This window comes from Gadus morhua, chromosome 6 (genome assembly GCF_902167405.1).
Source record: "Gadus morhua chromosome 6, gadMor3.0, whole genome shotgun sequence".
NCBI lineage: Eukaryota > Metazoa > Chordata > Actinopteri > Gadiformes > Gadidae > Gadus > Gadus morhua.
In genome coordinates, this window is record NC_044053.1 from 16,269,604 (window position 1) to 16,279,603 (window position 10,000).

The 10,000-nt window shown below is 42.0% G+C and overlaps 2 protein-coding genes across 2 annotated transcripts in view; both read right to left on the bottom strand.

Annotated features, from left to right (window-relative positions):
- rgs7bpa (regulator of G protein signaling 7 binding protein a) overlaps window positions 1-3,169 on the bottom strand; it is a 9,156-nt gene extending 5,987 nt beyond the window's left edge. The window contains exons 1-2 of the mRNA XM_030359567.1: window positions 2,154-3,169; window positions 1,156-1,322 (exon numbers count right to left, since the gene is read on the bottom strand). Of these exons, the coding sequence (XP_030215427.1) occupies window positions 1,156-1,322; window positions 2,154-2,306 (320 nt within the window). The 5' untranslated portion in view covers window positions 2,307-3,169. The remainder of the gene's footprint in view (window positions 1-1,155; window positions 1,323-2,153) is intronic.
- Window positions 3,170-5,551: 2,382 nt separating this feature from the next.
- The window catches only part of rnf180a (ring finger protein 180a), an 11,258-nt gene continuing 6,809 nt past the window's right edge, over window positions 5,552-10,000 (bottom strand). The window contains exons 2-4 of the mRNA XM_030359748.1: window positions 8,790-9,054; window positions 7,768-7,893; window positions 5,552-7,358 (exon numbers count right to left, since the gene is read on the bottom strand). Coding sequence (XP_030215608.1) covers window positions 7,156-7,358; window positions 7,768-7,893; window positions 8,790-9,054 — 594 coding nt within the window. The 3' untranslated portion in view covers window positions 5,552-7,155. The remainder of the gene's footprint in view (window positions 7,359-7,767; window positions 7,894-8,789; window positions 9,055-10,000) is intronic.

The window sequence follows — 10,000 nt, forward strand, 5'->3', positions numbered from 1 at the left end:
TGGGGAAGGGGAGAATGCCTTTCATACAATGTGCTTGGTTTTCTTCTGGGATACAAATAAATGCAAAGACATTATCTTGTTTAATGGCTTGGCTCCTACACACACCCGCCATACTATGAGATGCATGGTGTTCTCAGACGAGAGGGGACCAGGCATGTTCCATATGTGTCTGTGGAAAGTTTGTCACGCATGCATAGCTCAGAGGCTCCCTGCCATGTGATGCAAACACTTTTCATCATGCATGTAACACACTACGAAGGACACGTGCACACACACATACACACACACACACACACACACACCACACACACACATTCTAAAGCCACTCAGAGCATGCGAAGGGGAATGAATTATTAAATGAATGTATTTGGTTGTACAGGAAAGCGAAGCAGAGTAGGGAGTCATGTGATCACTTAATGTCACGGGTAATGTGAGAAAGTAGGCAAACAGTGTAAGACGATAATGTCAATATTATATCCGTAGGAGTTGTGAGTCTGTCACATGCAGGATAAAGACGTGAACATAATGTAACCCAAACACTATTTGTACCACTCTGTGAGTACAAACTGTTGTTTCTAGGGTAGTACCATACTTTTTAGAATAAATGCTGTTATCCTGATAACTTTGGTGAGGGGCTCGGTGGGCACTGCAGTAAAAATGTACACATTTACACACACAGAGAGAGAGAGAGAGAGAGAGAGAGAGAGAGAGAGAGAGAGAGAGAGAGAGAGAGAGAGAGAGAGAGAGAGAGAGAGAGAGAGAGAGGGAGGGAGAGAGACAAACACACACACACACACACACACACACACACACACACACACACACACACACACACACACACACACACACACAGGGACACAGGAAAACAAACACACACACACATGCAAACACATATCTGCTAAACCGATGTGGTCGTTTGTTATGAACTCACTGTACTTCATATTCGAAATACAGTTCATTAAACACATTGCAGAATAAAGAAATTCATTGCATGTCGTTTCAAAAATGCTTACAATCTGTAAAACGCATGTGCCGTTAGCTTTATTCGTATAGCCAAAGTCTTGTCTTTAGCAAAGACAAACTTGGCCGCAGAGGGGCGGTTTGCCGTTTCAGCAACATGGCCAGCTTGTTCCATCTGCGTAATGATGCACTTACCCCGAGATCAGGGAGAGACTCTGGTGCGCTGCTCTCGCCATTTCGCAGCCTTTATTTCGGGTCTTGAGCATGTCGGCCCGTAAGGCGGGACAATCCACTGTTATTTCACCGATGGAAATGACAAGCTCACGATACAGAGCCACGAGAGTGTTGAATTCTTGGACGATCTGCAAGATAAGGTCATTGAGGAAAAACTAAAGTTAAGGAAAGAACCTTATAAGAACATGCTTCTGTACAAAGTACTAAACAACCCCTTGCATAACTTAGGACTTCAGTAAAACATGCTCACTCCTTATACCGTAGAGTGATTGAGAACATGTGTTGTTGGGCCAACTATTAAATGAAACTCACGACAACGACCTGTACCCCCACACCGATTAAATAAAAATAAGAAATCTGCATTCATACAAAAAAACAACCAGCGCTGACATCACAATATCCTGCCACAGTAGGGGCTATTGGCTTTCTGAGGCCTACTCAGAGTGACTGTTGAAAGAATGGATTTTTTTATTTATGATGGCCCATTATGCTAAGTTTGGTTGTTTGCTCGGGCTAAAACCTCCTGCCGCTGGGACGCGCGTCCCGCTCGGTGTGTGCGAGTCAAACACGGGATGCCATCATCCCGCGGACCGCGGCGCCCGGTGACGTCCGTGGACGCATGAAGAGGTGAAGTATGGCCATAATAACAGCAGCAGCACGGGATCTGTCCAGTCATCGCTTTATCCCAGGCAAAAACATTAAGGCTTCACAAAAAAAAAATCCGATTGAAGAACAATTGAATCCTTTCTGGCGCTCATAATGAAGGATGCCCTCGTCTTTTTCTTATTGAATCGGTCGTTTTTAAAAAAAACAAAAACATGCTGTGGTTTTTCTGCCTTGCACGCAAAGGGATAGTGGATCGAACTATAGAACAAAGAGGGATAATATCCTAACAGACCCCAATCTAGCAGAGACCCCCCACCCCCCTCCATGCAGGCATAAAGGTGTCGCAAACCTACCATCCTGCAGTCGGCCACGGCGCGCTGGGCTCTGCGGCTGCTCTCGGTGCTCTCCCGCCTCTCCGGCTCGCGGTGAGCAGCGGGCTTGCCGATCTGGAAAATGTTCCCGGCAGATCTGGGGCGGTTTTTGCGCCCATTCGGTGCAGAACTCATGCATACACATCCACTAATAAAACAGCTCTAACGCAGAACGCCTTGCCTGATGTCGAAATCTCAGCCCCTTCCTTCCTTCAACACGCTTCCTTCCCCTCTCCTCGACTCCCGTTTTTTCTCCACGCAGCACCACGGCTCTTCTACGTTTGACGATCGATGCAGGTCCCACCACCACTACTACAGCGATCGAGGTTCAAATACACGCGTGTTGGTGTTCCGTCAGGTGCCTCCTGCGCTCCCGTCGATCGGGGTTCTACTGTGGCGGTCCAAGACGCAGACAAGCCTCAGCGCGCAGAAGTGAGCGCATCGATGCTGGATTTGCGAACGGGGGTCGCGAGTCACCTTCTCCTCTCTCTACAGCAGACGGTTATGAAGCCTGCTGCTGCCTGCTGCTGCACACCCAGCCCGGAGTCCGGCTAGCTCAGATGTCTTTTCTGACGCACCGATGCCGTGGTGGTGAGAGGCAGAAAACGACCACGTTCACGGACGATCACCTGCAAATGCAACCATTTTTTAGGATTGCGCGTTTCCATGAAGTACCCAGAAGACGACTAGTATCGGCTCTTCTATGAATCTTGTTGTGGCGCTGAACAGAAAGCACTCCCCGAAGAGATTAAAAAAAAAAAAAAAAACGTTTCAGTCCCACTGTGGTCGATTATCAACCGCCCGGATCAATTGTCATTCATGTCTTTATACAGGAGGGGGAGATCGGAGGCTGAAACTCGGCTGAATGGGTAAATGGTGTCTATTTTGGTTCGCAGGGTCTGGTTCTTCGCGTGCTTCCAATCAAGGATTTCTAACCTTGGCGAGGCGATATAAGACGAGCCGTCGCTACAGGCCTGACGTTGCTCGGGTGGCTGGGAACACTGCGCACCCATAGGACACGAATACTAATGCCCCCCCCCCCCCCCCCCCCTCAGCCTTCCGCCCCGAGGACCACCTCTCTGCATTCAACGTTTTCATGTAAAAACGCTTTTAATAGTTAGGTGAGTGCTATCAGCGCTCAAATATTGTTATTTTTAGGCTTAATTCTTTCTTTCTTTCTTTCTTTCTTTCTTTCTTTCTTTCTTTCTTTCTTTCTTTCTTTCTTTATTTGTTTATTTCTTTTCTTCCTTCATTTTTTCATTCGTTCGTTCATTCTTTCATTCTCTACAGACTTTGGAACCCTACTAATTCCACAATTTCCATCGAAAGACTCCATTTCAATTATCAGATTAGCATGCGCTATCATTAGTACTATTTTAAACTTTGTAAAATATTCTGCTGCAAAACATTATTTTCTGGGATGGAAGTCAATTGGCGGAAGGCAGACCCTTTCTCTAACACTTCAACTACTTCAGACTTCGTAACTTGGTCAATTTACATTTTTACCGTTTAACAAACGTTTAACAAACATTTAACAAATCAACACACTTGTGTCTTCCCATATTAAATTGAAACAAAAAGTCGATATAATAAATATTTTTTTCATTAGGCCTACTCGCTCTACGGGGTGATTTACTCCGGGTAGAAGCTAAATGCTATCATCAATTCTTAAACAATATTTTTCACGTCATGCTATCTACACAAACGATATACCGTATGAAAGCTGAGACTTCAGGGGTCCAACGGTATAAGCCTCATCATTTTATGAGCTTAATTTAATCAACTAGATGCGAAGGAATAAGGATAATAACATACTTTTCCAAGTTAATACACACACACACACACACACACACACACACACACACACACACACACACACACACACACACACACACAGACACACACACACACACACACGAACACACGAACACACACTTTCTCAGAACAGCTCAGCTATTCTATATTTTGTCTCAAATGTATTCAAACTTTATCACTTTAAATATCTGTTTACTCTTCTCTGTTTTACTCTTCAATATATTTGTTTCAAACCATTTCATATTTTTTAAAGGGTGTGCATGTTTATATTGTTGCCTCTATTTAGACTCTGTTCAAATCCCTTCACTTGATTTAAGCCATTTAACATTTCTTTACGTCTTTAACTGTGTGGCTTTACTAAAAACATATTTTCAAACTCACTATGCACTACAGCCCTCCACGCATTTTCTGCAGGAAATGCATATTCTAGTTTGCTATTGTTGTTCACGTATTTGTTGATTTGCTTTTCCCTGTTTAACATTTCTTCAATGCTCACCCTAACCTTATTTTTGTCTTCAGGTTTTTTGTTTTTGGTCTATCCCTCCACATGTTTGTTGTATATGTAGGTTCTAGCTGGAGTTATGCGTCTCTTGGTAAATCAAACAACAATCTTTTATTGAAAGAAAATATGTCAATTTATAGTCAAGATATAGAGCCTAGTTTGAGCTGTGTGTCTGTGTCTGGTTTGTGTGTTTGCGTGTGTGTGTGTGTGTGTGTGTGTGTGTGTGTGTGTGTATGTGTGTGTGTGTGTGTGTGTGTGTGTGTGTGTGTGTGTCTGTGTTTGTGTGTCTGTGTGTGTGTTTGTGTGTGTGTGTGTTTTAATCCACATTTTCTTCTTGCATAGGGGTAATCGATCAATGTAAAATAGCATAGTCATTTCACTAAGGTATCTTGCAATCATATGCATCTGTGTGGATAAATTAGAATATATATTAGAATATATACAATTGACTATTCTTCTATTCCAACAATGGCTATGTTGTGACGAAGTAAGGCAGTTGTACTCAAAGTGTAAAAGGTGGACAGAGCCTCCATAAACCATCCTCATCAGCCAGTCTTTTGACATGTTCAACGGTATGAAGTCCTGCGAGGCAAATCACAGAATGGACCCCATCAAGGGCTTCTAGTTTTCATTAATTCACCCAGTCAGTCAGCATCATTGATTCAGGTCAGTAGGCAGATATGAACGAGTACAAGCCAACTACTCATCCTCTAGACAATGAGGTGACAGAGGGCGTGGCCGTGATGTCAGAGGTGGGCAGGATATTCTGTGTCATTAGAAACTTTAAATTGTCAGATGTATAGGGTTTTTATAGACTTTTGAAGTATTTGTATTTTAGTATAAATTATAGTGTTTGTCTGCACCTTTAATAATTATTCAATGTTATGTAATATATATGGCTTATGTTTTGGTAAAACAGAATAATTATGTAATTAATTCTTGTTAATTGGACCCAACACTGCCACCAACTTCCTATGCATTGTTTCTCATATATTTGCCAGAAATGGAAAATGGTCAAAGTGAGTTTGCCCAAGGAAAAATTGTCCGTTCAACCAGGAAAGGGAGAAAGAGGTTAGTTTAACTTTATTTTGGTAAAAATAAATAACACATTGACCTTTTCAGAGGCAATCTAAAAATAAAACATCCATTTCCCATCCGAAGTTGTTACAAATTGTATTTGTCATTTTACAAAAATGTCACAATACATATAAATACATAGCCTAGATTGTTGCAAGGGAGATTATGTAAAAAATAAATAATAATACAGGTTTAAAGGGCTTGCCCATCACAAAGTCATATCGCAACAACCGCCTCCATTTTGAAAGCATAGGAGCATTGGAAGGTTAGTAATTATGTTAGTAGTAGTGTCTCTTTGGTCATTGTTTGGTACCTCAACGTGAAATGATTCTTCATTATTTGGAGACATTGTTGTGTTTGTAACCACCACAGGGTTTCTCATGCAAGACTTGGCAAAAACAAAGTTTTCAGTAGCCGAATTGACAGTAATATTTATGTTGATTTAGGATTCAATAGTACTTCAACTCTCTTGAGGCCTCTAAATATGGTGGAGCGTCGCCTACACATATCCCATGAGGCATCTGACCTATTGACCATGTGACACTAAGCATGTGCTTCAAAGACAAGCTGATTAGCAACAAATCCAGTGGTTCCTTGTCAAACAAAGCATCACAAAATACATGCAAATCAACACAGTGAATTAACTTGCAGCATTAACTTTACATACCATTATGCTTTTGTAGAATCTTACAACATTCAACATTTGATATGCAAATTATTTGATTCACTGCTATATGTATTGCTCTATCTATCGCTATAGAAAGATAGATAGATAGATAGATAGATAGATAGATAGATAGATAGATAGATAGATAGATAGATAGATAGATAGATAGATAGATAGATAGATAGATAGATAGATAGATAGATGGATAGATGGATAGATGGATAGATGGATAGATGGATAGATGGACAGATGGACAGATGGACAGATGGACAGATGGACAGATGGACAGATAGACAGATAGACAGATAGACAGATAGACAGATAGACAGATAGACAGATAGATAGATAGATAGATAGATAGATAGATAGATAGATCAATCGATCGATAGATTTGTTTCACGCCTGGATATACGTCACCACTTGGCAGGAAGGAAGTGCTGTATATATATGTCACGTTGAGACACTTAACAGAGTCAAATTGATATTCCCAAACGACCTACTACAACTGCTTTCACATTTGAATGATTTATTGATGAGATACAACAAGAGCTGGTGCATGGTTTTAAAAACTCTCTCAGGGCCGGCCAACCTGAATTTTATTTACCTATTCGACCAGTTATTCAACACACATCTCCCTTTTTGAGCTATTCAAAACATAACCGTCTTAGTGTTTGTTATACGTTTCTACATACTGTATGACCATCTTAGTTCTCATACTGTATCACTCTTATGCTAATTTTACCTCTCAGACAGCATATTCTTTAGATTATTTTCTCATGCAGTATAACCTTCACATGCCCTTCCATCCCATCACCCCCCTTATCTCTCTCTCTCTCTCTCTCTCTCTCTCTCTCTCTCTCTCTCTCTCTCTCTCTCTCTCTCTCTCTCTCTCTCTCTCTCTCATCTCTCTCTCTTTCTTCCTGTTAAAAAGAGGGAAAGAAGAGGTAGCAGAGGAAGAAGAAGATGAAGAAGGCGATGACCCAGTTGGCCGAGTAGATGTAAATGACGGCCATGTCCATGTCCAGGTGCCATCCCCGGGTCTCGTCGTCAGAGTCCAGGTCGTCCAGACGGTACCCTCCTCCATGAGGGAACCGGCGCCTGGCAGAACTGGTCTGTCGCTGGAAGCCTGTGTCAGGGAGACAAAGAAGGAATGATCGAGTGATCATTAGGAATCTCTATGTAGTGGTTGTACTATTCACAACTGTTTGGTTATTTAGCAGATGCTGATCCAAAGCACATGTGCAGAAACATGCCATTTAATAGCAGTTCTGAGTTAAGAATAGTACCCAAAGATGCCTAGATAGGTAGACTGCTGACATTGAGTTTCAAACACATAAGCTTTCGGGTGGTAGTGAAATACCCTCGCCATAGTTTAAAGATGTCAATATTCATGACGCCCCAAGAATATCTTGAGACTCCATCTTTAACATTACTTAAACACTTAAAACACCCAACACAAATTGGTGTTTAACGATTTCACATCGCTGTGTTCGCTTGTGGAATATTATAACAGTTCAAGTGATTGGTTAACTTGCCTCCAAAAATCCGGAACAGCTTCCTTGTGCTCGGAAGGGGCCACTTGGCACAACTGGCCCTCTGAAAGTTCTGTTTCCGGGAGAGGTATTCCATGGGGAATAATGTCTTCACTGTTTGATTGAGCTCTTTACGGACATAAGAACATAACAAAAAAAATAAAATGAACAAGAACAAGCTCTTGAGTCACCGACTAATCATTGTCTCATGAGTCCGGCTGGGGTTGATATTTAAAGTGAAGTTCTGATTGTAGCTGAGTCATGTAGCTTTCACTTTCCCTTTGGGATGACCTTGCTGTTGTAATCAGCAACAAGAGGAATCTTCTCTTAAGCCCTCACAGGCCCCTAATAATCAAACAAGTCTCCTTAATATGTCGCGGGGAATCATTCAGCCACCACTTTTCCCTTGTTTTGGCCCTAGATGAGCCTCTATCACATTTGTCCTTTGTTCCTCGCCATCACAAGTATACGCAAGTAGGTCAACGGAAATCACGGCTACTCGTTATGTATTCATCAATTTATCTTAAGCGTTAGTGGATGGTCACCTGAACTGTTCCATCATTCCTGCTTAAACTGTAAAAAATTAAATAAAACCCTGTTACCCTAACATGTAAATAATTTGTTGTCATGTTCCGAACAAAAGCGGCCAGTAGAAGTTGTGCAAGGGGGTTAAGTAATGTCTACTAGGTTTGTGTGGCTCATCTGGTCAGAACTGAGCCAAAGGTTTTAATCTGCTCCCTATGGACTCTCAGCAGCTGGGCTCTTCAAACACTGTCGTTTAGATTTCTATTAGTAGTGCTGTACACAAAGCCACACTCAAAGATGGATACAGCCACTGGACGTACATGCATATCAATCATATCAGATGTATTATTGTATTATTTCCACATGTGTACCTTATAATGTCTTCATTTGAATGTGTTTGGCAATGTGCATTCAATCACAGTTCCAACTGGCGACAAAAGTGAAAAACTAATGATGTGCACCGTTCCTTTAAGAGGACGCCGCTTCCTATTGGCTCTCACCTTTCTGGAAGAAGACATGAGTGATGGTGGTCCTGCAGAGGGGGCAGGGGGTGTTGGCAGGACTGCCCTTAGCCAGAGTCCTCAGGCAGGGTTCACAGAAGACGTGGGTGCATGGGTGACACGTGTACGGGCTGAAGTACACGTCCAAGCACACAGCACATATGAGGCCTTCACTGTTCCTCGTACCTCCTTCCTCCTCCTCCTCCTCCTCCTCCTCCTCCTCCTCCTCCTCACCATTGCTGCTACTGCTGCTGCTTGTGGAGCTCTGTGTTCAGTAGAGAAAGGGTTAATGTTATTGAAGGACGTAGAGAAAGGGTCCATTCCCTTCAAGGACACAGATACGGGGTCAATTATGATTCAAGGACTTATAAAGGTACATTCCCTAGTAGGACGTAGATAACAGGTTGATTCCTGTTCAAGAATGTCGAAAAAGGGTAGCCTACATGCCTTAAAGGACATGGATGAAGGGTTGATTCCTGCTCAAGGGCATGTAGAAAGGGTACAGTTCCTTCAAGGACATTGATACTAGGATTGATTCCCGTTCAAGGACATGAATAAATTGTTCAATTCCTTCAAGGACAGTGATAAAAGGTAAATTCCCATTCAAGGGAATGTAGAAAAGTTGAATTCCCTCCAAGGTCACAGATAGAGGTCAAGGTAAGTGCTCTGTTGTTCAGGCAGAATTCATGTTGCAGATGCTGACACTAGATAGTAGAGTATGGTGTTAAATTGTAAAAACTAGAAATGTAGAAAAGAAAAACTACATTACTGCAAACGTCTACAGAATGTACATTTCAGCACCTCAACCTAGCCTTGACAACTGCAACAAATTCTCGAATAACGATCACAGGTCTAGCTTCACAGAGTAGAAGAGCACGGATATAAATTAATTTTGAGATCACAAGTGAAAATGTGTTCAACCAATCACCGAGCCCAATGTCTGAGATCCACTACTGTGAATAAGTACGTCAGGAGTAAAGTATTTATGGAGGTGGATAGTAGAACAAGTATTCTCTCCCGGCCCGTCTCCCTGTCTTTCTCTACCAGCTCTCACTGAGTTTGAATATTTGATGAAAAAGAAAGAACATTTCTATGTATTCTGCAGAGATATTTGAACACTTTATTGAACATCCTGTTGATAATACCTTTGATTAGTCTGAGGTATTCAATTCATGTAGCTTTATTTGATGAGTCCTTGACAGCATCCTGAA